Source organism: Macrosteles quadrilineatus, unplaced genomic scaffold (genome assembly GCF_028750875.1).
Source record: "Macrosteles quadrilineatus isolate MER2022 unplaced genomic scaffold, UCM_ALF_1.0 Scaffold_2__2_contigs__length_208266976, whole genome shotgun sequence".
NCBI lineage: Eukaryota > Metazoa > Arthropoda > Insecta > Hemiptera > Cicadellidae > Macrosteles > Macrosteles quadrilineatus.
The window spans coordinates 166,483,601-166,511,323 of record NW_026542595.1 but is presented as its reverse complement, the minus strand read 5'-3'; the positions used below and the strand labels follow the sequence as shown (position 1 = coordinate 166,511,323).

The 27,723-nt window shown below is 34.3% G+C and overlaps 2 protein-coding genes across 2 annotated transcripts in view; one reads left to right on the top strand and one right to left on the bottom strand.

Annotated features, from left to right (window-relative positions):
- Window positions 1-744: 744 nt before the first annotated feature.
- Window positions 745-10,043, bottom strand: LOC128985117 (ionotropic receptor 21a-like). The gene is made up of 10 exons (XM_054404499.1): window positions 9,834-10,043; window positions 8,930-9,078; window positions 8,018-8,240; window positions 7,313-7,468; window positions 6,592-6,708; window positions 4,149-4,312; window positions 3,416-3,853; window positions 2,519-2,784; window positions 1,438-1,646; window positions 745-926 (listed from the first exon to the last, which is right to left on the bottom strand). Exons 1-10 carry the CDS (start codon window positions 9,915-9,917, stop codon window positions 750-752), a joined length of 1,983 nt encoding a protein of 660 aa, XP_054260474.1. The 5' UTR covers window positions 9,918-10,043; the 3' UTR covers window positions 745-749.
- A 3,412-nt stretch (window positions 10,044-13,455) lies between these two features.
- The window catches only part of LOC128986385 (transmembrane protein 87A-like), a 28,845-nt gene continuing 14,577 nt past the window's right edge, over window positions 13,456-27,723 (top strand). Inside the window, exons 1-8 of the mRNA XM_054406737.1 lie at window positions 13,456-13,740; window positions 17,287-17,347; window positions 18,016-18,113; window positions 18,628-18,738; window positions 21,143-21,370; window positions 22,324-22,479; window positions 23,249-23,401; window positions 23,753-23,883. Of these exons, the coding sequence (XP_054262712.1) occupies window positions 13,627-13,740; window positions 17,287-17,347; window positions 18,016-18,113; window positions 18,628-18,738; window positions 21,143-21,370; window positions 22,324-22,479; window positions 23,249-23,401; window positions 23,753-23,883 (1,052 nt within the window). The 5' untranslated portion in view covers window positions 13,456-13,626. The remainder of the gene's footprint in view (window positions 13,741-17,286; window positions 17,348-18,015; window positions 18,114-18,627; window positions 18,739-21,142; window positions 21,371-22,323; window positions 22,480-23,248; window positions 23,402-23,752; window positions 23,884-27,723) is intronic.

The following is a 27,723-nucleotide window of genomic DNA, read 5'->3' as shown; positions in this document are numbered from 1 at the left end:
TTTCATTGTTACCATTTAGTATTTTCTTGTGTGGTATTTATTTTCCCTTTAAAACTATATATAACTTAAGGGATAAGAGGAACATTAGATAAGATAGACATCCACAGCTAAATTTTCTTTATTTCCTGTTTCATATTGATTATTCTTCATATTGGTGAAGAACTGATTTTAAATATAACTATCAATTTAGTTGGAGTTATTAATTTTTTTTTCGGTTTAGATCTAAGCTACTAAATTTTACCAATCAAGCACCAGTTAATATGCATTTCCTACTGGGGTCTATTCATGACCGATCTTCATAACTTTATCAAACACTTATTTAGTCTCATAATTTTGATATTTTAATCTTCCAAATAAATCCTAACAAGCCACTTGGAATTTCTTTAAAGTAAATTATTAAACTTTGCTTTTATTCGCTGCAAAAATAAAACTGTGCGTAAGAGTATTAGTCACATAAATAATTAATAACTATCCACTTGGCTTGCTTAAAATATAGGTATTTAAAGTCGGGACCACATAAGTTTGCAGTTGAGGCAGGAGCCTATTTACCATATGGTTTTGAATGGACCAATGAGAACGGTGTGTTGTTGCCAAATCTAATAATACCAGCTGATTTGAAAATATTGCTTTGCATATTTTAATTAGTGTTGTCATTGGCAATGTGGCAACATCGCACTAGGCACTAGCCTTGTCTTGTGATTGGCTGCCACCAACTGCAAACTTATGTGGTCCCGACTGTAATTGTAATTTTATTTGTTACAAAAATAAAACTGTGCCATGGAATATTTGTCAAACAGAGGGTGTTTGCTGACGACTAAATGCCAATACAAGTTTTCCGCAATAAGAGCGAGAATACAAATAATGTAGCCCACACCCAGAGCCACCAAAGCTCCAGAAAACTTCCTCATGTCCATCAGAGCTTTGACCTGCAAGAAAAAATCAAAAGTTAAAAAAATTTAAATAGATCACACACTTAAACATTTTAATAACATTTTAGTTGGGAACTAGTTTTTTTTACCTGTGTTTCAGGGTGAGCAATAATATTGTTCTTTAATCTAATGTGGAAAATAGTTTCATACCATCCATAGGTTTTAGAAACAAAACATAAGTTTACCATTTAGTTTGAGTTCTCCTTGGTTCAATCAGCTACTGGTAGGAACCACAGGAATAAATGTAAACATTGCAGTTTTTGTTGGATGGAAACCCATCTATTTTTATTTCCTAAAGCTCAACCTCGTTGGATGTCACAGTCAGAGTGGATTTAAGGACATGATTCTATGTGTTAGTTGGGTTTGTGATCTAGCTTTTTTTTTATATCTGCCCAATCGATTTAGTAGTTTGCCCAGTTGGCATACAGCCAGAACAGTTTCATGGATACCATTAATTTCATATAGGCTATATAAACTATTTTAAATCTGTAGCACAACTTTGACATACCTGCTCTGTATTGGAGATGAAATTCCTCCGACGGACTTCGTCCATGACATCACCGAGCCATTTGTGTATGAGCCCCGCTTCAACAACACGTTGAATAAATTCGTCAATGCGAGGTTTCAGTGGTGAGTTTTTCTCAAGTCCAATGCTGATCGGCATTGAAATTACACAATCTGACATAATGTGTAGATTGTGCTTGCTGGTCTCCTCTCCTAGGTGAAAATACTTAGGTTAAATGTGGTTAGTTGATTGTGAGCAAATTATACTTTATAGTAGAGTCCGATCATTTTGTTTTTATTATTTGCTTTTCATTATTTTCCTAGTCGTAAGAACTTAAAATGAATTCACCATGCTTATTAAGCATATGTTCTTGCAAGTCATCTTATTAAATTGTACTTATTGAAAAATGATTATTGAATTCACCATGTTTATTAAGCATATGTTCTTGCAAGTCATCTCATTTAGTTATTGAAAAATGATAATTTTTGTCCTAATTTCAGAAAGTTTGGACACATCCGTGTTTGTTGAATATGTTAAGAACTGTATCTATTTTTTTCTGTTTCTCACTACCTACGTACTTGTCTGTCGCTTGTACACATACATTCAAGTTTTTTCAAAGCTAGAAGTTACAGTCTGTTCAGTTTTCAGTGTTGCTTGGTATTTAATTGTTACTACAGTAGCTTATTATTTTTTGACAAGGGTCAGGTCCATGACAGGTTCATGAAAAACAGAAATTTGAATTACTAATTAATTTGGCAACATGAGAGACTGTATGAACACAAAAGAACGTTGGTGACCAAAAGCGTTGTCATAAATTTAGTGATGCACCAATTTTGTGAAACTGAATGTTAACAAAAAAAGACCTAGAAGTCTACAATGAAACAATTATTTTTAATTCAGAGATGATTAAACACTTACAAAGACCGAGAGATAAAAAAAAACATCAATATAGTTAACGTGTAGTCTTAAAGATACAACAGTTTTAAAAAATATTGTCCAAAAAAATCTTAACTTTTGGTCAGTCTGGCTCACAAATCACAAAATATATTTCAAATTTCCATTCCCGATTGTCTACATTCCCTACCACTTTGGGTTTGATCTGTTTCGTTGCTGCGTGATAAGTGTTTCATTGCAGCATGTTGCAACAGATAGATGTTCTGGTAGTAAGTGAAGGAACCAGACGCAACTCTGTTGATGGCTTGTTCCACGTCAGTCAAGGTCTCAAACTTGAGTCCGATCTTGTGAATGTCAGGGTCGAAGGATGTAGTGAAAAACAGCTTCTCAGGTTCGCCCCAGCCGCCGCATCTAACTGGGCTGTTCACCAGCTCGTTGATCGAGTCGATGGTAACTCTATCAACAAACAGTTTAAGTATTTCTAAACGCTACCCTTTGTACTTGTTGACGTTTTCTTTCAGGATTTGTTGTTTCTTGTTTTGACTATAGTAGAGTTCTGAGTGGGGTTTCTTTTGCAAATTTCCAGCTTAGACAGGGTTGGTGTATTTATCTTGTTATGTTTTAGGTACTGTACTTTCCCACCTGAAGATGGGATCAGATTTCAAATCTATAATCAATTGTGAAAACTTTCACCAATATTGTGAAGGAAAATGTCCAAAACCATCTTTATAATAATATCCACTTATAGCAAAAAAAATCTTTAAACAAAGATTCCTTATTGTATACAGAGAATAGCTATGGATAGGATATGCTTGTCTAGTACTCAGAATGTCAATGGTTCAATCCTGAAAAAAAGTCTGACACCTTTGATGGTTCTACTGGACCTGGACCCAGTGTCCTTGGTCAATGAACTTTTAGTTTTAATATTATTTAGTCCAGTAAAAAAAAAAAAAAAAAAAAAAAAAAACAGCTGATCTAGCTTTGGCAGTACCAAAGCTATAATTTCATTCAACACTCATCTCCATCATAAAATATGAACCCTGGTGTTTTGGGTTCGTAAAAATCTAATGTTAAAATACACACTTACATAGGTTCAGGTTTGGCCAAGATGGCTGTAAGACTCGCCCGGTAGCTGACCACCATCAGAAGACAGTAGAACCACCACCATCCGGTCATCATACGTAAAGCCCAGCCCGTAGGAACTTTCGGAAGGGATACAGACACCAACATCCCGTAAGTATACAACACGCTGTTCTGCAGCTCCTCAAATATGTGCAGCCCTTGAGTCTTCTCAGGGATGTAATTATTTACCAAGGTCCTCAATGGCAGTCCCTTTTCTTCGTCTATTTTCTTAATTCTGTTTTTCTTGTAAGGAAATCTTCCAAAGCTTATTTTGTTAATCCATGATCTATTTTTTGTGCTTTTGTAAAAGGATTTCTCCAGATGACGATGGTAGCGGGCAAGAATGTAGAAGATAAATCCTCCAAGAAATAGAGTGAGCATGATTGCCAACCAAACATTCAATCTGAAACATTGAGGATTCATTCATTATTAAAAAAAAAAAAAATAAATAAATCATAAGTAAATCATAATAGGTATTAGACTTAGTATTTTGAATTAAAAGAAATGTACTGTACATCCAATCTTCAACTCTTAAACGGCTATCTTCTGTGTCTACCATCTATGTTTTTTATTTTAAGGAAATCAACTTTGTGAGTATTAAGGGAAGCATTTTGACAATTTTTTCTGCATATTCAGCATTAATAAAGGATTCTGGATTCTTCAGGACATTAAAATACATCTTGAAATCATATACTTACAGAAAGGGCAAGACCAGGGTTTTCCACTTGTTGTCCGTCCGTGAAGCAGGTGTTAGGAATGTGAGACATTGTGTCATGTAAGGTCGGCTGAGATCTACTAACTTCAGGCTGTACAGGGTGTGCTGTAGGTTGCCAAGAGCGATCTGTGCTCGCCCACTCATCAGCTGGAAAAATTATGTCACTTTTCTAAGACAGCGACTGATTTTATGTATGTGAGTGAAAATTTAAAAACGTACGTTTTCATGTCCCTGGCCTTTTACTTCGTTGATACTGGATTTGTAGTCTATTATTATGTGTTTTAATATTTTTGGGACGGGGGCAACATGTTACACACATTTATTTGGTTTTAAATAGGTTCTAGGTATTTTTTTCGTATTTTTAAAGTCTCAAAATTCACGACCATGACGTGTCCCTAGGGTACATTTTCCAACTTTCACGCTGTTTTTAGACTAATTATTCATGCCGAAATATATAAAGCCATATTTTTATGTCATCAATGGTTATTAAACGTACAAAAAAGGAGCATATTATAATTTTATTGTCATTGCAAACTGACTACCATGACAAAATAAGTCTGTCCCTCGATTTGGCGTCACGACCATTTGGGAAAAATTTTCAACTTTGGAGCACGACAGTGGCAAGCCTGACGTCGATGGAGTCAGTTGGTTTTAGAGACTAGTTCGGGGTGTACGTCAGGATTGTAGTGCCGGTCGTTTCGAGTTGAAAGGAGGAATTACAAGATTAATAAAGGAAAGATTGTGTTTTTTGTAATTTTGGTGTGTCCATGACCGTACGTAGTCATTCGATGAAGTAGACATGGTGTTAATTTTTGTTTATAAGATATTTCAATTGCTAGATTAACCTAGAAGTCCACTTTGTATCCTCGAACATGAGGTGCAGGGCTACCGCCAGAACAGAGCCAAATAACATGTAATTTCACAACCAAAGTTTCACGACCATCGCGGGTTTTTTCACGACCATTGCAGCCTTATGGATTATAGTGTGTTTGGTCGTGACAATAACTTTAATATAATTGTAAATTGAACAGTTTAGTTCAATTGAAACACATATTTTTATTATAACTAACAGTATAATTGAAGGATTGTTTAGAAAGATTTAGATTATTTCAGAAAATTCACGACCGTACCGCTTGTCTCTGACCATCACGTTTACGATTTCTATCATAAAAATTTAAAAAATTAAAATATTGTCATATTTCAATGTTTTATACACAAAATAAGCACACCTTTATACAAACATAACGATTTTTCGGGTCTCAGGTAAGTTTGTTCGGAGTTATACAAACTTAAAAAGATTTTATTGGCTTTTTTCAATTTTTTGAGTTTTTTTATTTTTTTCTAGAAAGACCAAATATACCAAAAGCTCAGTGACCTTTTTATTGTATAATGGTCATAAAAGTAAATTAGTTTATAGCAAAACATAGTTATAAATATAATATTAACTATTTTTAATATTCATTTAAACGTCTGTTATGGTCGTGACAGGATTTTGTGTTTTTCCACTAAAGATGCTCTTTTAAAAAAAAAACTACCAAAGATATTGCGTTACCATGGACATTTTATGAAACTTCAAATGTTAATTAAATAAAAAAAATAATAACAGTTTTGAAAAAAAGGGGAAAAAAATTTGCAAAGTGCTTTTCCTGAAAACGTACGTTTTTAAATTTTCACTCATGTATGACAAGCCGAATATAACTGCAGGGTGAGTGTAGAATCGTTAACTATTGATTGTAGTAGACACCCCATCCCGTTAAAGTTTATAATGAAAATGAACTTTGTCGAAGAGTAATTTTAATTACACACTTTTTTATTGGCTTCCAAACTAAGCCAGATTGAATCTACAATTCATACTATAACTACAGCATATTTTAAGTCCCACATCCACCAAGGTAGGAAATATATATACAGAAGCTCATTCTGTGAGTGGTTAATTCACCTATATTATCTATTTTCATAAAAAAATTGTACCTAACGGCTGGTCCATATAGATAGAATGTGTACTTTGTTATCTAAAAAGTCAAGAGGATCACTTAAGTCAATTGAAACAAGATGATCTGTGTATACTCTTAGCAATATGGTACTGCCACTTTTTTACCTGAGTTTAGGGGCACTCCCATATTGCCAAGGTATAGCTTTGTTACTTGGATCAGATTTCTGCTAGTTGATTAGAACCATTTATTAAAGAATTATCAAATGAGACGAATGACCTGTCACTCTTTATATAGTTCTTTACTGTACCTGTTGATTTAAAAGGTCAGTGTTAGCTGACGTTTCCTACCAAAAAGCAAGAATTTGGGTTTCGTTTCATTACTCCATTAGGTTGTCTTTAAAACCTTTTGGTGAATTGATCCATTTCTTCTCTTTGTGTGTGAGAATTATGGTTAAGGTTTGTTAAATAACAATGTGTTTGTTTAGTGCTTTACTTCACCAAATAGTCCAGAGTAAGATCCATTCACTTGACGCATGCCCCACTCTTCATTTCTACCAACTTCATACAAAATAGGCTGAAACTTCATAGCTTGTGACATGCTCTTCATAATCTAGAAACAAAATAATACTGCATTAAAAACTATTGGGGTTAATAAAAATAAACTTAATATATTATTTAAAAATAAAGATCTAAATTTTGTTAGTGTAGATAAAGGTTTTGAATTGATGTTGACTACTATAAACCAAATGAATGAAGAAAGATAAACTTACAATGATATATCGAACTTCATATAATTTTTTTCATTCATAAAATTATATGAAGTTCAATATATCATTGTAAGTTTATTTATAATTTTAAGGTTTCTTGTTTACAAAGAAACTAATTTATCTTTCCTTGAACTTTCAAATGTGCTTGAATTGTTTGTAAGTGGTTTCTTTAAAGAATTGTTTTGGCGTTTGATATTAATTAGTATGGCTGATTTTATCTCCTTGATTTTCTTCATCAGAAGTGTCGTCGTAAATCTTTCAGGGAGGAAAAGCTTACTATAAATAAAGAGAAGAAGATAAAAAATAGGAGTAATAGACTTAGAAAAAAATTGTTTTATATATGTTTTGTTTTATTAAATTAAATATATATCAAATCTTTATAAGTACAGTAATTGTTTGTTATTAAATTTGTTCAACCGATAATTCATAAAATAAATAAATACTTGCTTCTATTTCAAGACCAGTGTAATAAAACTGCTCCCCTTCATATTTATCGATGACGGATCTCTTAACAGCGGCAGGTATGTGTGGGAAAGTCACCACACTTATCTCGTAGTTTTGTAAATCTCTTGTCTTCTCTGGAAAATGTGTCATCCTTGCTTTCTGCAACAATTCAATCCTCATATTTTCCTGTAAAACTATTTTAATTCAAAAAGAATTTGTGAACAGGGGGGAATGTGTTGTCTGCGTTAAGTTTTTTAAAAATGTTTTCATTTTTTCCCTCTAGCATTAGTATAATGACTGTGATAAAATAGCTTCTTCATCTTAACATTGTCAATTTACCATTTATTAATAAACCCAATGATGCCATGTTTAGCAACACCATTCTGCCACGTTTCAAATTGGATCATAAAGTTTTCAAAAGTGACCTGGTGTTGGGACTTGTTATATTTTGCCTGTCACCCTAATGTATTACGTAAAACACTCAAAACATCAAACATGATTGTTGGCAGTCTAAAAGCTGAAATTCTCTTAAAAGCCTTTAGACATATTTGTCACTAAAGTCTGTTTAAAACATTAGCACACAACATTAAAACAAAAGCATAGATTTTAACCAACTGCCTTGCAGGTGCCCATGCTGTAACTATTGAGCTTAAAAGTACTTTTGAACAATTTTATGGCTATTGTCGATTATTAATATGAGCAACAAACCCTAAAATATCCATTCTGCCAAATGTTGATCACATGGAGTTTGATTGTTCCGTTGATTTGTGCTGGGAAAGGAACAGTGCTTAGTTCATATTCCGAGCTGTCCGACACTCTTCTGATGAACACAATATTGACAATCTTGTTCCATAGATAGGACAGAGATGGATCAAACAAGTGATCATCATGGGGAAGTATAAATCTTGCTCTTGTATCTATTAAACGGTACCTGTAAACAATATCATATTATATATACCAAAACATTTTATATACTCACAGAGTTTTACTAAATATCTCAACATAATAAAACAAATTGAGATATTATGGTTTTTTTACTCTAACGATATAATAGTAGATGGAAAAATTAACCTTGTTGTTAAGGATGGGATGTCTACCTTAGTAAACGAAAGTCAAAACTCATCTTGTTTAACACGTTCGTGGCGGCATGGAACCCTAATGCCATCCTAGTGGGTGCACTCGCTCCCAAGCTGCGATGCGGCACATAATGATTTTTTTTTCTGAAACTTCCCACAGTACTGCTCAATAGTATACTGTATATTTGCACTGGAAAGTGCTGCAGTTGGTAGGCATGGTACTCTCTGTATTTTACTAGTCAGTAAGGTTGAGCTCTTGTACAACTGCTTTGATCGCCATTTCGGTTTTATTTATTCTTCCAAAATGTCGGACCCAGATGATCGGGACTTTGTATTTATAGTGATGTGGAAGGTAATTGGACAAGTGACGATGAAACTTACGTTAGTAGTGAGAATGTGAGTGACGATGAAGATGTGATGTTTCAGGATTGCCGTGAGGTATACAGAAACCCCTGCCGCCACGAACGTGTTAAAAGAAGCCTGCTATTCCTTTCACCTTGGGTGTTTGTACTGTTAATCACTGTAGTTTTGTTGGAAGACTTACTTGTCTCCAAACCGCAGCAACCTGACAGCCTGTCTGCCATTAGCCAGCAAGATGATGTACAAGTTACAATTGTCTCGTCTCACTTGCTCCATCACCCGGACCGTGTGATAGTTGGGGGCCAACAAGTCTTCAGCTTCCTTTACCAAAACCTAATAATATCACAACAGTTTTAGGTTCCCAGTAGTTAACATATAACCACATTTTACTGATCAGCTCAAAAAGTAGTTTATTTACAACCTCATTAGTTATAGTTATTATTAGGTCTGGACATCAAGTAGACCTATGCATCTCCATTGACGCCTTCTCTTCCTTGTCCTATCTCAGTTCATATTTCTTCACCACTTATCATTTGTATCCTCTGTGCTTCTCATCAATCTTTGTTTTAAAAAGAAGCTGCTGTTGGTATTTATTTTGATTGGAAGGCAGAAAGGAGATGAAGATGTGATCAAGGTGCCATTGGACAAGAATTAGGCAGGGTAGTGGTATGTCAAAAAATATGTGGTTTACATACAGGCAAAACCTAGGATGGAAGTGAACCTCCCCCGACCAAACTCTCAACACAAACAAACTTCAGACAATTCTTTTTTTGTTATTTTGTCAACTTAAAATAATCCAAGAGGTGAAGACTTTTGAACTAAAAAACTGAATTTAATAAATTACATAGAGTGTTTATTTCATGTTATAGAAACCAAGAGTGCCAAACCAACTAAAGAGAACACAAAAATTACCCTTTTTGTTACAAATAGCAACTGAAATACTCTCACTTCTTATACTCACTCCCGAAAATTGGTATATGGTGTTGAAAAACAACTAAGCCTTTCAGAACTAGCAACCATTTTGCATTTCAATAAACAGTTTTCAGAAAACATTTTGCTATTTTTTATCTTTTAGAACTACGACTTACTAGGAAGACCGGTATGTACGAGCGGTGAAGAGTGTTGATGATCAGAGACTGCAGGGACAACATATGTTGAGGATCTGTGAGCATGACAATGCAGTTAATTCTTGTACTGACGACATCTGCCACAGAATATGACCTGAGGACTTCTCGCCTCAACACGTCAAACACAACTCTCTCTACAGGCCAAGGTTCAGCAGTTTCCCTTCGTCTAGCTTCTAAATCCTCACTACTGCTGAAGAAAAATCACAAGTGTTAAATCCATATTATTAAAAGAATTTGTTGGATTTTTGTATCCAGCAAATCAACCCTGAATATAAATTTTTATAGGTTTGGGTATCAATTAAGCTCTTATCCACTAGATATGCCTTTGCGGGTTTGGATGATATACCGTAAAATTACTATAGCCTAGGCCAGAGTTTGTGCTGAATTCAGTTGTCATCTGAACTTTTTTCAAGTTTACATTTGTTTACAGAGAGTAAATAAAAATATGTCTAATAACACTTAAAACATATATTTACACTTATACTGTTTTAAACAAGACTATAAATATATATAAAAGATGGTAATGGTGATCAATTTTGATTGGTCACTCCAATCATCATCAGACCCAATAGGTATATCGCAAAGATCGGTGGTTTTTAGATTTTAAATGACCATAACATACTAAATTGTATTCAAAATCGTTTAGGTCATTTTTGCAAAAGTCTGATTTTTCTGGAAATATCACCGTTAAAAAAACCAAATTTAAAAAATAAATAAAAACTTCGTAGCAGCCACATACTAAGGATGTTTCCCCACTACAAATGGGGGGGGGGGGGAGAAATTTTAAAATAATTGCAGAATAAATTAATTAAAAAATAATTGTTATAGTAATAAAGGAAATATACAGCTTTGACAAAAGCATGCAGAACAAAGCTTGTTTTTTTCAAAATCAATAGAAACTTAATATTATTCTGACTATGATACTGTATACCAAAAAGGTAAAAGGTGGTGTATGCGAATTCAATGTAAAAATTACATTTTTTTTAATATTTAACACTTAATTATGTGCATAAAATCATTAAAACACAGTTTATTACCTTTGTATCGTAATTTGTATGTATGAAAGTAAAAACAAAGTAATCACTCTTGGTAACATTGTAAGACTCAGAAGATGGAAATGTGACCTTTGCATGCCCATGGATTTAAATTTGCAGAGGCAATGAATGAAAGATCAGAAAAGAAAGGTTAACGTTTCTATAAACTCTATTGCTAGATTACATTTTCTTTTTCAAAGCACTACTAGACTACTGCAACTGATTAAATGACTGTTAAGATCTAGACCAGACACAAAAGTCAGGATACCCAAAAGTATGGGGTTTCCCCCCAAAATCTTGAATAATTTGTTATTTTACAAAAAAGTACTGTGTGTATATTGAAGATTATCGTATAATCGTGGGGAAAATAAAACACATTAACCAAACAAACTTTATGTAATACTAGCAGAGTACCCGTCCATCATACAGGGTTGGCATATAAGTATAAAATTCTTATTGCAGTTAAATGGGAGAGGACACGGTTTAAGAAAATTTGGTCTTTTAATTTTTAAGCTCGTTCGCTACACTAACTTGCCTCCAGGTTGAATTTCGTTTGCTACGTTCACTCACCTTTTGGTTGCAAATTAGCTGTTGTCAAATAAATAATAAAAATATTAGTGCTGCACCTATGTTGGTAAACCTGTTAACTTTTTAATGCAATGCTATTGATCATCACAGAATCAAATTGTTTAGTTGAACCAGCTGTTAAAGATTCTTTAATTCCATTTAAAGAAGTACTCATAAGTACCTAGTTAACATGGGGAACCACAGAGCCACTGGGGCGGAGCCCAAAACGATTTTTGAGATAAGAATATGCCTAAATGTTAATAGGGAATGTGAGCTATCATCATGCCAAATTTCAGCCCAATCCGTCCAGTAGTTTATGGGTGATTGAGCAACACACAAACCAAAAACTTTCAGATTTATAATTTTAAGATGTTTAATAAGTTTGCTTAATATTTTAAATGCCAAATTATATTTCAACTCTTTCTGCACTCAAGAGTATTTTTAAAGCTGGTAAGTTTTTCCCATCCTTAAAAGTTGATGGAGATGGAACATTAGTTTATTCTCCTGATCTATCTCTTCGCAATATTTGGGCTGTTTGAGGGGAAGTTCCCCCACCACTTTTTTCTATACTTAATGTAGCCTATGTTGCAGAGCTAATTTGTGGTTTGACAAAATCACAGCTGTTGAGCTATGATTTAATGGTAGGATCAAGATGTGTAGGAGATAGATTTCTTCCCGTAAAACTTCCCAAATTTTGGTAACGGCGAGTAGTGTTTGTGCACAATCAATCGACTATAGGATAAGTTACAATCCAAATCCATAGAAAAAATAAATAAAGCCGGGTTTTCCTAGCCGTGGAAGCGGAGCGCGGAGAGTGGAACGCGGAGAGCGGACTCCCTTGTCTTTAGGTAATTTAATGTTACTGTTTTCCTAGAAGCGTAGCAGAATGCCATGCTAATCGCTTCTCCGCTCTCCTCTTCCGAGTCTAGGAAAACCCGGCTTAACAAATGAAATCTCCTAGAGCTGAAATAAGTTCCTAGGTATTGTAATTCATGTGACTACACCTGCACAGACTGAGTTCAAGAGGACAGTTTTTTTGGACCAATATTTTAAGTTACTGTTAAGTCATTGACAATACTCTCTATTTATTTTGTTAATTTTTCACCTACCTCTCCTTGCTTTGCCCTACCCCAAAATAGTCCAGAATGTAGCCTAATGCCAAATAAGTGTTTTTTCTTTATAGAGACTTGTTTTGTTTAGGTTAAGTTTTAGATGTATTTTTTGGAGGTCACCTACTAAAACTGATGTACAGTAAAACTATGAAATAAAGACAATTTGATTTGAGCAATCCCACTTTGTAGGTAAAAGACGAAGGAGGAGGTAAGGTATTAAGGAAGTGGGTACATTACATCACAAAAAGCGATTTGAGCATGGCGAATACCATACACATTGATTTGATGCCTGAACATAGAAAAGACGAGAAACACAAATACCAGGCTCGTCGCACCGGCACCGCTGGGTGGTGAAACGGAACATGCTGCATCTCGGCGGTCAGTGGTAGGCTACCTTGAGAAGTATATATAGTCAATGGTGTTATCTATGGTGGTACGGGCGGTATACCGCTACCGCTCGCACCGCTCCAGGGTTATACTTTGTTATACATAATTCCGCTTTGGGTTTTTCTTGTTCCTTATTCAATTGTGTCATACTCCATACTCTCATCCATATACCAGGACCAGGTAAATTAATAGTGCAATCTGTAATCATGTAATAATCGCTGCAGTTTAACCGTTTCACTTTGCTATTTTACCAGCATCATACAACAACATGAAATTATATAATTTCTTTACAAAGAGCAATGATACACGAAGCTATAGACAGAGACCGACAGAGGCTGTAGTTAAAAACAGCTGATAGAACATGACAGATCATGATGGCTGACAAGTGACAATGCGTTGACGCAGTCGCAATGTTTAGTGTTAATGTTGATGTAGTAGTAGTTGTCAGTCACCTTTTCTGCATTTGCAACAACTTTTGTTGTGTTGTCAACGATTTATAGTCCTCTTGTTGTGTTTATCATAACACAAATATAGTTCATAATCAAGATGTTTTGCTTCATAGATTAATTTTGCAATCAGCTATTCGTAACTGAAGTTGTTAGTAAGATATTATAGTAATAGTGTTGGCTAAAATATTTTATCTCATTCCTAGTTATGGCCGGTTATCTCAATTTAATCAGTATTTTTACATTAGTACTAAGCTACATTTTGTCTTGTGAATCATTTGCATACCCTGACCAAGGAAAGTGGGACTTTCGTTTAGATGGGGTAAGCAAGTTTTAAAGTTTGCAACTAAATAGGCTATGTTAACTTAGGCTTAAACAAAGAACACCCTCTAGACATAGTTTAGGTTATTTGTACAACCATATCCATTATCCATTGCCTTGCTAAGCCTAGAATAGTGTATTCAATTGGCTTTTGCAAAATTGTTAGTTTAAAATCCCATTGTTATCAATACGCAGAGGATACGCGTCCGGTAACAGGACGTCGATTAGGCGTCCGGCAGTTACTGTCATAACCTAACCTAACCAACCAAACTTGCTGATAATGAAAAAAATCAAATGAAGGTTCAATTCTCTTCATAACATAAAATTATAAATGCCAAAAATTCTAACAAAAGATGTACAGTTAAGAAGAAATTACATTCAAAGCAAAATCTGTGACAAAAAGTTAAAGATACCGATGGGTTTCGAACCAGGGACCTCTTGGATATCAGCCGAGCACTCTATCCACTTCACCACGAACAACGCTGGCCGGACATCGTATCGTTGTGGTAATGGCGTTCCGGGACCCCACAACCCGGTGATGTCACTACCGGACGCCTAATCCACGTCTGGTTACCGGACGCTTATCCTCTGTGTTATCAATAACCCCGGGGATGGGAATGTATGGGCTACCGGTACCTATGTTGGGCCTTGTTGAATTTAAATGCAAATCTCTAAAGTACAACGGTAGGCCTAACTTAAGTTATGCTTATGCTGCACGATTTGTCTTTTGACTTATTTTGTGGTAGGCCTACAGTGTCTTAACTCGGCTATTCTAATATCGATTGAATCCATCCAATTGAAAATATTGATTAATAGTCTAATCAATATTTTTAAATAAGTTAACCCTCCCAGTGTTACTTGACGAAAATTCGACAAGCAGCACACTTTGTGTAGTGTTACTTGTCGATTTTTCGACACGCAGACATCGTTTACGGCAAAGGCTCTATGACTGACTGAATCGGATTGAACTGGATCGAGTTAGGTGGTGGAATTATATCGTTCTTTCCGTAATATTCTAAGCTTTCTCCAGAGGTCTGTCTCAGCGCTGTACGTTCTCTGAGCCGATCGTAATTGTAGCAGACAGCTGACGTGCGTGTATTTGTAAACAGCTAGGTTACCCTCGGACCGATGACTGATGTGTTTTATTACGTTTATCATTGTTTTAGTGTTAAAAATCAAAAGTAGTGATATACGTGTAGCATTATAAGAAGATTTAAGTGGTTTTGAAGTGCTGGTTGATGATCCTGAAGAAGTAGGTAGTGATATTGATGTAAATTATCAGCCAGATTCCTAGCTATGGTTAGGCTATGCATTCTTAGCTAAACGCTATGTACTGAAATTTGTTTTTTGCCTATAACTTATTTATTTGCAAATCTACTTCCTTATATTATTATATATTTGTAATCCTCATAAAATTTAGAACAAAGTGGCTATTTTCAAATATTTATAGGCCTATAATTTATACAATTTCATTGAGCGCGAACTTATTTTTTTTTTGAAAATTTTCGAAATTATATTTTTTTTACCTAAAGATTTTCACAGAGGATACGCGTCCGGTAACCAGACGTGGATTAGGCGTCCGGTAGTGACGTCACCGGGTTGTGGGGTCCCGGAACGCCATTACCACAACGATACGATGATCGGCCAGCGTTGTTCGTGGTGTAGTGGGTAGAGTGCTCGGCTGATATCCAATAGGTCCCTGGTTCGAAACCCATCGGTGTCTCTAACTTTTTGTCACAGATTTTGCTTTGAATGTAATTTCTTCTTAACTGTACATCTTTTGTTAGAATTTTTGGCATTTATAATTTTATGTCATGAAGAGAATTGAACCTTCATTTGATTTTTTCACTATCAGCAAGTTTGGTTGGTTAGGTTAGGTTATGACAGTAACTGCTGGACGCCTAATCCACGTCCGGTTACCGGACGCGTATCCTCTGCGAAATTTTTTTTTTTTTTTTTAAATGTTCCTTATGTTTTATATATAATATTGAAGCCCATGATTTTCCAAACAAAATGGTATATAGAACATTAGAATTAACATTGTTTTAAGCTTCTCAGATCCGTTTTAATAAAACCTTGCAAATGCGCCAAAAATAGGTGGACATTAAGGCCTAAACTATGGACACTTGGAGGGTTAATCTATTATAAAATGAAACTTGTCATAACCTAACCTAACTAACCAAACTTGCTGACAGGCCTAGGTAATGAAACAATCTTATGAAGGTTTACTAAGTAAGTTTAATCGAATCGATAGTTTAAATCGATATTAGCATAAATTAACTTAGCCCAGTTAAGAAACTGTAGGCTGCCTAAACGTACCCTTATTCTGAACTAATCCCTATTTATATGGAGTTGTTGGTCTCCCTCAAAAGCTCTCCAACGTATAGGCTACCTACACGATTTTGGGATACTAAGTTATGCCTATTTTTTCCCCACGCTCTCACCTTTTTCTCAAACTGATCTCCCCCGTGTCAATTTTGGCTGCGACGGTTGTAGGTAGGAGACTTAGCCTTATAAATGAGTGTTGGCAAGTGTCCCTAGGGTCTCTTCGTTCATGCTGCCGGTTCAGATTGCAGATTGTGCTAGATTCAAGATTCAAGATTTATTACGCCGTTCAGTAGGCTATTATTTACAATACGGTGGGCCAAGTCACTAATACTAAAACAGGGTTAAATTTAATTCATCTATTTTCAAATTTTTATTATCTTTTTACTTCATTGAGTAACGATTTGTGATGAAAAACTCCTGCAAGGAATATGAGCTTGCAGCCAACCAACCCTTTACACTCTTTGCAAACGCTTTAGCAGGTTTTCTTCTGACTTGAAGAGGCAAAGTGTTAAAAAATGTTATACCTGCAACAGGAAAAGAATTTAAAGTTTTGGTTAGCCTTTGGTACTGGTAACCTATTTTATTCGTACCTACTTTCTATTTTGAAGATGGCCCACCAACACTCACCCCCTCAAGATCACACCAAACTAAGTTAGTTAGCTACGGTATTGCTTGGCTTATCATTTCACCTAACTTTTACCATCTATTAAACTTATTGTCTGTGAGTCTGTAATAAAGAAGAGTTGTGCATTCTTGGATATTTTCAATTTTAAAATATTAAATAGGCTAAGTAGGTACCTACCTAAAATATAATAGGCCTACTATAAGCTAGTAAGTTGGTACCGGTAGCAGTATTTGGATTTTGTAAACTTAATTAGATATTGATTTAAAAACCTAACCTAATTAATTAAGTTTAGAAATCTCTTGGCTAAATACTAAATTTTGCCAATACCCTCTATTGATTTCCATAACTTCTTATTGTGGAGGCAGTAATGCAAACGTGGTAAATTATCGCAAGCATTACTATAGAACCCAATTATCAGTTTATTTGCATTCACCTCGGTGTCATAGTGTCTCATAAGCAACATCTTCAGGTTTCTATAAAAAATAGGTACTGCTAAAATAGGTAAAAATAGGCTAAAATAGGTAGTATCATTAATAAGTTTGATTGACTGCCTTTAATTTGACTTGATCATAAATGTATTTTTTCTTGTTTCAGCAAAATGACCAAGTTGCAGTGGTTAAGAGCCTTTTTAAAGAATCAGAAATTCGTATCCAAAGTAAGTTGATTACTGAAATGACTATTTTATAATTTTTACGGGTAGACCCTGGTTACACTTTTTTATATGAATTGAAATCAAATCATCAGACAGCAATTTTACCTCTACCTAGTCCAATTACCCACATCAATGCCTCACACTTCTTAGATATCTTAACAGAAGCCTTTCTGGTAAATCTAAATTAGGACTTATATTCCAACATCTGCCCTTCAGCCCAGAATATATAGAGGTGGCTGGGCTTCAGCGGTATTCTGATGACGAAGAACCTAAAGATGTGGTTGCAAACTTGCTCAAGAGACAGGTAGCAGAATTGATATGGATACAACATTTTTATGTCTGTAGGCTAAGTGCTAAAATCAAATTACCAACACCCCTTGTACTTGTAAATACCTCACAAAATGAAAAGTGAAATCTACCAAGTTCACTTCATTGTTCTTCGATATGGCATATTCATTCTGTTCATAAATTTAAAACGGTTGTTAAAATTGTTTTGACAGTGCAGCAAATACATAGCAATACATAGCAAGTAGGCCCTACCTAGGCCTATAGCAAGATCTTATTAGGATTACATGGTTCAAGGTAGGGTATACGAGTATTTTTCAAATAAATTAATCGTGTGTTTTTCAAACGTGTATTTTGGCATTTTAACCTTAAAATGTTTGTTTCAGTAACATGTGACTCCAAGGACGACCAGTCTAAGTTGACAGTTAGTTGGTCTTTGGGAGAAGTAGCCTGTTGGAGAGACTACCTTCATATTAATGAGGCAGTAAGTATTTTTATTATGATAATAACCTGGTTATGACCCAAAATCAATTTTATAAGTTACTACAAGTTCTTTGAGATAAAATAGTTTATAGTTGTATAAGAAAATTTTTTAATACAGTGCTATTGGTTTTGTCAAATAATAGAATCATTTTGATTTGCTTTGGTGCTTGGGTAAGGCCGAACAAAGGCCAAGTTTTTGGAATTCAAAAAGTATGCCTAATTCACAAGTAGGCGAAAACATTCAAATGACTAAATAATTTCAAGTTTCCAAAAACGTGTTGCTCCAACTCCTAAATTTAGAAACCTTTTCACCATCTTATCTCGCCCTTGCCAAGAATATCATCTACAACATCACATCAGAGTGAAAAACGCATACGTTGTAGCACATTATAAATATGTCTCAAACAATTTGTAAAACGCTAAAAATGTGTAAGACGCAAAAATGTGTAATAAGACTGTTATACTTTTTAACATTAAATAGTGAGCCTCTTAATCATGTTTTTTTTCGGTTTCAGCTTAGCAGGAGTGTCCCACCCAATGATCTACAAAGAGCTTTAGACAATGCTTCGTTCTACACAGTCAAATCTCCCCCAGAAGAACACGACTGTGATCACAATATACAGCTGGTAATATTTTGTAGTCCTGATAGTCTAAGAATAATTTTTACATTTTAGTTTCTTTATTAAAGTTTTAACATTTCTTATCCTTTATTAATGTTTTGACATTTCTTAAAACTGAGCTCAAGATGAGACCTAACAACCTAATGTAGCGGTGCCAAATAATATTTCACAAGGAAAAATGTACAACATCTATTATTTAAGTAAGTAGGTACAAACAGAAACATATAAACAACAAACAATAATCATAGCATGTGTTAGCAAATAAGATAAAATTAACAGCTGTCACTACACCTTCCCTTCTCTAATTTTTTCCCATTTATTTTCTCTGTTCACGTGTTTAGAATCTATTGTTGGTAGGAACTAAAAAGACTATTTCTATACAATTTCCCATCGATTTTGACCATATAATCTCTAGTGTTAGAATTTGTTCCAACCGCTAGTCCATATCGCTTCAGGTTAGACACCCAAACTTTTTCCCCCACCATCAAAACTCGTAGCTCTTTTACATGGTGTCTTTTGTTGTAGTTTCACTTCTGTTTTTCTTTTTCTGTAGTGTCCCAAAGTTTTGTCTGAAGTAGGGACAGTGCTTCTGATTTTCCTACATACAAGAAGCAATGTAAAATTATCAAAATATTACAATCTTGGGTTTATTTATTGACAACAAAACCATAGCCTATTACTAACGAAATAGAAAATTAATTTTGTAAAATTGTAATTTTAACTGATGTCACACCAAGGCGTATGTTATCTCCTTTCCTTAGCAATGTGATTTAAAAAGGTTAATTTTATGGTCTGCTTATCATAGCTGTGGAACAAATTGGTGGTTGGTTGAAAACTGCGACTCGAAATATTCTCTTAGCGATACTAAATATAAATTGATTTATTCACAGTTGGTGTGGTGTATTATACCATAGACTAAGCAACACAAGTAGACTCCTCATCTCTTGTAAATTTTGAAGCTTGTTTTTCGTGTCTAGTTCATGTAGGCCTACGTCCACACTGATCTCTGGGTTAGACGAAATTTAGTTTCTATTATTTTAGGGTTGTTTTCATGATTTGTGCTTTACTATTTGGTTATATAACTAGGAGACCAGTTATTGTTTATGATTATATCGTTTTATTTGGTTAAATGAGGTTTTTAATGACTGAAATAACGAGAAACAAATTGAAAACTTAACACGACCTCTACAGTTGGACGTATAGAACTAACAATAAAATTGGCTTCAGCTGTTCCGCTGTTCCATAAGGATGGCAAATCTACTAAGGAAGTATGTTTTATCGATGATTATACTCCATTCACAAAACTTAGGCGGTTTTAGGAGAAGAAATCTATCCCATCCACTTGACCCTACCTTGAAAACAATAGCTCAACAGCTGTTATAAAACAAATATTGATTTAAGGGGAGATGCCCACTTTTTAGATTTAATGCATTTTATATGAGTAAACATCGTGTTGCTTAGGTACCATTTAAGAAAGAACCCTTTTAGCTATGCATATCAAATTTTAACTACTTATTTGTATTGACATTTAAGACAAACTGTACTAATTTAAATATGTTCTACCAAAAAAATCATATTTTATCAAGATTTTTAAAATATATAATTTTTTTCACTATTTTACAAATATTAATTAATTTTATAGTTAATGTTTTTTTAAACATAGAAGCAAACTTTTAGTACACTTTGTGGGCCATGATGTCCTAAGTAACAGAAAAAAATTTGAAGTCAGTGGTACTTATAGTAGTCTGGAAAATGGTACCTAAACATTAAAAAACACAGTTTCGGAAAAACTCATTTAAAGTCAAGCCTAGGCCTACCCTATGCCACATTATTCCTCATCACAAACAGCACTATTATTATATACACATATGTTATGAAGAAAGAAAAACAAACAGAAAAAGATTTTTGTTGACTATTTAACCTAGCAACAACATTAATTCAGTGCAACCATTCAACAAAATTAAATTTCTAACATAAATTTAATTGACGCTAATTCAGCCCATTGTGACTAAAACCGAGTGTGTAGTACTATTTATATTATTTTTTATGATTGTTAGACTGTAGTAAATATATTAAAATTATATATTTTCTGAATCAGGAAAAGATAAAGAATTTTTCAATGCAATAAACAAAAAATTAATTTTTTGACCGAAAAACTGGGCATCTCCCCTTAACCTGTCAACCAGCTGCAACATACCGCAAAAAATTGGTGGGAGAACTTCCCCTAAACCGCCTAATTTTTGTGAACGGTGTATTAAAATGGTGCCTGCTAAAAACCAGCTGATCTCAGTCATTAACAAAGTTAACTCATTCAACACATCCTTTACTCATCTTCTTAAAATACACACCCTCGTGTGTCAGTCTTGTTTGAATCTTCTAATCTAATTTAGTGTAATTTTTTGGTTTTTAGAAAGAACTGACAATTGCTGAGGATGCTTACACGGATATACAATCGGAAGCAGCAGGTGTGCATGGTATGCCTGTGGATCCTAAGGATCAAGGCTCCAGACTTAGGAGACAAATTGAACAAGAAAGTTCACAGGTGAAATCATCGCAGCAGGAAAACAAACTTCAGGATCATCAAAGCCAAAGTCCGGAGCTGCACGAGCAGAGACAAGTGTTAAAGCAGATTCACACGGTTTGTTGACTATAATTACAAAAAACCCTTTCCCCGGCAAGGTTGTTTATCATGTGATAATGTGTAGTTAGTCTTCAAAAAGCTATCTGTTCTTGTGTCTTTCATTTCTAGCACTTGGGAATTTCGGCAATTCAATGACACAGTCGTCATTGACAGCCTGTATGAAAGTGAATATGAATAACATTTACTGATTTAACTAGGCCTATTCGTCAACAAGGACAGTCATGTAGGTAGTAAAGTACGTTGTTGAGTTAGACCTAAAATTGCATTAGAATGATGAAATTTTGAAGCAGAAGATGGAAGCTAGGTTATTTGAAATCGTCAAATATCAGCCTTTGGATTTAAAATGGAGAAAAGTTTTTGAGTGACTTACGTGTACAATGTTCACAAAATTTAAGTTGGGTGGTTTGAGGGGAAGCAATTTCATCCTCTACACCTCACCCTAACTTTAAAACAACAGTCAACAGCTGTTACATGTTACATTAAGCTAAAAAAGGGGGGGGAAACCCAGGAAAACTTTCCCTTAAACCGCCTAAATTTTGTGAACGGACTTTAGACACTGAACATTTCAACCACTGTAGTAGTCAAAGAATTCAACACAGCTGAGCCAAACAGCCTCATATCACAAGATAGTCCTTCGTCAGTAACTCTTCCATAACCTGAAAAAATGCTGTTATAACAGTTCTACGTTAGATGAAATACAGATTCACCATGTCGTTAAGGTTATCAAAGTCATCAACATTGCAGACTTACAAAATAAGTTAGTAAGTTTAGTAAGTACAGTAGACACTTACTAATACGCCACATTCAAAACCTTGCCAGTGACAGTTACCAAAAAATATCCTATTCATTTGGCAAACCCATTTAGTTTTTATGATTACTTTTTATTTGGTAATGGTTAAAAGGCTGAATCCTTTATCCAAGAGTTCATCACTCATGTTATTGTTCCACAGAAGCCGTCCTCAAGACCAGTAATGAAAGTTACCAAAGATGGTTTCTACATGTTGTCTCTACAGCTGACCAGCAACTCTCCGTTTTCAGCCGATGTTCACATTGAGATGAAGGGTAAACAAGGCTACCTCTCTGCCGCAGACTGGCCACTGCTACCAGTAAGCATTTGATCTTTTTATATTAACATAATCCTTTACTCACATTCTTCTCCTAAATAAGTTGGTTGGATTTCCACCTTTTCCTTAATGTTTATAAAGAAAATATTGAATGTAACCTGTGTTTGAAATTTATGATTTATGATGGGTTGAACCTGAACTGTAGTCCGCCTTTCTGCCCTGGCTCTTGTCGCTGACGGTTCTCTCAAACCGTATTAGAGGATTTGGGTTTTCAATGATCCATATATGCCATATTTTAATTTGAACTGATAAAAACCAGGCATATATTCAGGTACCAGTCCATGTTGACTTGATCATATAAGCATGGACTTTTTTTAAATCTACAGTATATACTTTTAACTTGTAAATAATATTTTGTTTTAGATTTTTTTTATTATGTGTGGTGTATAAAAAGAGTAGAGATAAACTCACATTTAATTTAAGTTTGGTTTTTTATGAGGATGTTAACATTTTTAACAGACTCATTATGCAACTTATTTTGCAATATTTTTGTTAGTAATTTGTGTCCTTACCGCAATTTTCAGTTAGAAAGAATCCCAGAACACTTAAGGGAAAGCAGCTTAAACGCTTAAAACGTTTGGACTTCTGAAGTTTGAGTGATCAAACCTGAACCTATCACTGTCATACCGAAGTCCAGAATGTTAGCCACTAAACTTTAAATAGGCCATTTACAAAATAAAAAAAAAACAAAAAAAAAACATTAAATTTGTTTCCTATTTACATATTTTAAATAAGAATTGTGGTGTTTCAGTTTTACGGGGCCATGTGCCTGGTGTATGTGGTGCTAGGTCTTGCCTGGTTGATAGTCTCGTTTCTACAGTGGCGAGATCTGCTGCGTATTCAGTTCTGGATCGGAGGCGTCATACTTCTAGGCATGTTGGAGAAGGCAATGTTCTACGCTGAGGTAAACTAAACATTAGAGAGAATAAAAAACAATAATCTTTCTCTTAAGAACACCTCGGGACCAGATTCTTCCAAACTAAACAAATATAAACCATCAGAAGTTAATGAGAAAAGTCAATCGATCGATCAATTAATGTAAAAAATAATATCCACTATGCTATGATTGTGATAGACAGACAAGTTTTGAGATTAACTTATTTGTTCACATGGCTAAAGAATTAAGTAACTTTTGCAAAGAAATTACAAGACATAATGGAAGAAAAAATTTCCAACATGGTTGGGATCGACTCTAGTTGAAATACACCTAAGTAGTGTCGCTATCCCATAATGGTGATGTAATTGTTGATTGCAGTACCAAAGTATCAACACCACGGGGCAGTCAGCACAGACGGCCGTGTTGTTGGCAGAGTTTGTCAGCTGTGGCAAGAGAACACTGGCCAGGATGTTGGTCATCATTGTCAGTCTCGGCTTTGGCATTGTCAAGTAAGTTACAATAATTCTTTAACACTAAATACAAGGACTGTCGTAAATTAAGCTCTTCATCTTACTTCTGTCGCAGCCAAGCAAGTTTAAATCTGAGTTCCTAACTTTATTTGCTACTTTTCTAGATGGTTCTAGATGGTAGATCCATATAGGATGAGTCTTATAAAAGTATTCAAAATCGTGTGAAAGAAAATTCAAAATTGAAGCATCCCCCAAGTACCAAAATGTTTGTTTATTATGTTTCTGTAGGAAGGAGGTCACAATCCCTATCGATTACTAGACTTGTATGTAGAAAATCGTTCCAAAAAAGTGACTAAGGGAGATGTCAGAAAGCTCAGGAACAACAGGGCTGGCAGTTGGTGTTAATGTGTTTCCATTGGGCCTTTGATTGAATTCAATTGGAGAAAATTTTCTTACTGACTGGCTTGTTTTAGTCTTCCACAGTCCTGACTGGCTGACCACAGCCCTTGATAGTCTCATAGAGATGTTCCCTATTTTTTGAAGACCTTTGTCACTTAGTCATGTTTTGTGAACCACCTGAAAATTCCCCTAAACTTGTTCAATGCTTCAAACTAGAATGATGAAATACATCAGTTGACCTACCTATTGGAAAACATGGTGCAAATATATAAGACCTCCTCCACATCTTGCACATATTTTCTCTGTCCAAACCAAACACTTAATTCAACTCATGTTTGCCAACTGGTGATGGACAGTGAGGTTTGACGACTGATACCCGAGAAATCTAACGACAAAACATGTTTTATATTTCGCAGGAGCGTAAATTTTCTTTCACAACATTTTTGAGTACCACGATGAGAGAGACATTAGACATTATTTATTCATTTGCACATAATATTCTTTTAGATGTGATAACATATAGAACAGGTGCATTGTCAAAATTGAGCCTAGACTAGACAAATACAAAGTACAAAGTAACAGGAAAAAAATACCTAGCCAAATAATGTTAATAGTTAATACAGTAGTTAAGAAAATTAAAAACAAAAAATTAACTCAAGGATGGTTATAAAATTCTTCTATTTTATAAAACGCATGCTCAAGGAGTCCATTTTTCAACGTTTCTTGAAACTTGTTTGAACTCATTATTTTATAATATACCGGTAGTTTATTATACATTTTTTAACCTGCGTACAAAGGACTTTTTTCAAATAAGGTGAAACGGTGATTTGGTAATCTGAAAATTGTTTCGTTTCTGGTACTATAGCTGTGTGTGAATTTGAATGAATCCGGGAGGTTATTTTTTATATTATGTATGTAATTTAATAATTCAAATATGTATACATGCGCGTGGAGCTGTGAAGTGGAGTCCAGTTGTTATTCCTGAAGTGTTATCCTTACATGAAGACAAACAGTTTGAGAGCAGCATGGTTTGTTTTAAATCCGATACTGAATCATTCTTGTTGGTTGCAGTTTACAGATCACCAATTTCTAAAGTTCCAATTTTTTTAGACAGGCTAAGTAAGCTATTAGATATTGTACTAGCTAGGAATAAATATGTTATAGTGGCTGGTGACATAAATATTAACACATTAGGAAATGATAGGAATGCCACGGATCTAAACTCTGTTCTAGTTAGACATGGAATGCAATATCTGGTTGATTTTCCCACAAGGGTAGTAGGGCCCTCGGAATCTGCAATAGACAACTTTTTGACAAATATTCCCAAATCTAATCTAAAAATAGAGGGACTGGTTACATATCTATCTGATCATGATGCTCAAATTTTGACCCTTGATAAATTAACCAAAAAAACATGGAAAAACGAGTCACTGAAGTATTTAGACTATAACCTATCTGATGAAAATCTAATTAATTTCAAAATATCATTACAAAACGAGTCCTGGTTTGAAGTTTTTAATGCAAACTGTGAACAAAAATACGAAACATTTTATAAAATTTTCAAATCACATTTTATCACAGCATTTCCAAAACAAGTAATAAAGAAACAAACTAACAGTAAAGAGTGGTATACTTATTCATTAAAGGAGGAATTCAACGAAATCGTGGAATCATCAAAATTAGCTAGATTATTAAAAGACGAAAACTTGTCTAACCTCTGTAAAACAAAAATGAAGACTTTTAAAAAATCGGCAAACAAAACTAAAAGATTACACTACGATAAAAAAATAAATAACTCGGATAATGTTATGAAAACAACCTGGAAAATTATAAATAAAGAAGTAGGTAACAAAGAAAATAACTTAGTAAATGACATGACCATTGTGTACAAAGGAACAACTATTGCAGATCCCAGGGCAATATCTAATGTACTAAATGACTACTTTGTAAGTTTATCTGGAAAGAATGGTTCTGTAAACTGTAATAAGTTGTTGGATAATCACCAGCCAGTACTAACAAATTGTGTCAAATCTAAAACATTATTTCGATGTGAACCTGTTTCATGTGAGGAAGTAGAAAAACTGATAAACTCTTTAAGTAACAAACCTTCACGTGGGCACGACGAAATTCCCGTTAAAGTAATAAAATATACAAAACAAGAACTAGTTCCAATTTTTACTCATTTAATTAATTCATCTTTTATATCCGGTCATTTTCCAAAATTATTAAAAGTTGCTAAGGTTGTGCCTATTTTCAAAAAGGGGGACCCTCAGTGCGTAGAAAACTATCGACCAATATCACTTTTGCCAGTTATTTCAAAATTATTTGAAAAGGCAATGAAAATTAGGCTAGTGTCTTTTCTAGAAAATAACAACCTTCTATTTAGTGGCCAACATGGTTTTCGCTCAGGCAGATCAACAATTACAGCTGCTTCAAGTTTTTTTGAGAGTATAATAAATTCAATTGATAGCCACGAAAATGTTATAGGAATATCAATGGACCTTACGAAGGCTTTTGATAGGGTATGTCACCAAACTCTAATACTCAAACTAGAAGATATGGGAGTAAGAGGTCACATTTTGGCGTGGTTCAAATCATATTTATCGGAAAGAAAGCAATACGTTGAAATCATGTCTAATAAAAATAATTGGCTGGTAAAAAACAGATCAGAAATAAAACTTAATCACTTTGGTGTCCCTCAGGGTTCAATACTAGGCCCTGTTTTATTCCTTTGCTACATTGATAAGATTCCAAATGTTCTGTCGTGTGTACCTTGTGGAAATATGTGTTTATATGCTGATGACATTAACTTAAAAATTACAGGAAAAACAGTAGAACATATCGAAATAGATACCTTTATAGAACTTGCAAATATTAAAAATTACTTACTATCCAACAATCTCAAAATAAACAAAAGTAAAACTAATTTTATATCATTTTCAACTAAGCAATGTAAAAACAAAATAGAACCGTTGATTATTTTGGATTCCGATGAAATCAAACAAGTTGAAAAAATAAATTTTTTAGGTTTAAAAGTTGATAAACATCTATCCTGGCAGGACCACGTCAATCATGTTTGCTCAAAGATAAATTCAGGGATATTTGCTTTGAAAAAGATGTCATATCTATGTAATATCAATACTTTAAAAACAATATATCATTCTCTTGTCCATAGCCACATTTCATACGGTATATCTTTATATGGAGCTACAACTAAGAAAAATCTTAATCGAATCTTAAAATTACAGCAAAGGGCATTAAGAACAATGATGGGACTAAAAAATGATGAATGTGTTAAAATTCATTTCAAAAATTTTAAAATATTAACTGTTTTTGCCCAATACATTTTTGAAACTGCTCTCATAGCGAAAGAAAGTATATCAGATAACGCACAATTATGCTACAATACAAGAGGAAAAGCCCTAAGAGAAAATAGTCGCAACCATCTTTTATTTTCAAATAAAAAGCCCACCTGTGCCG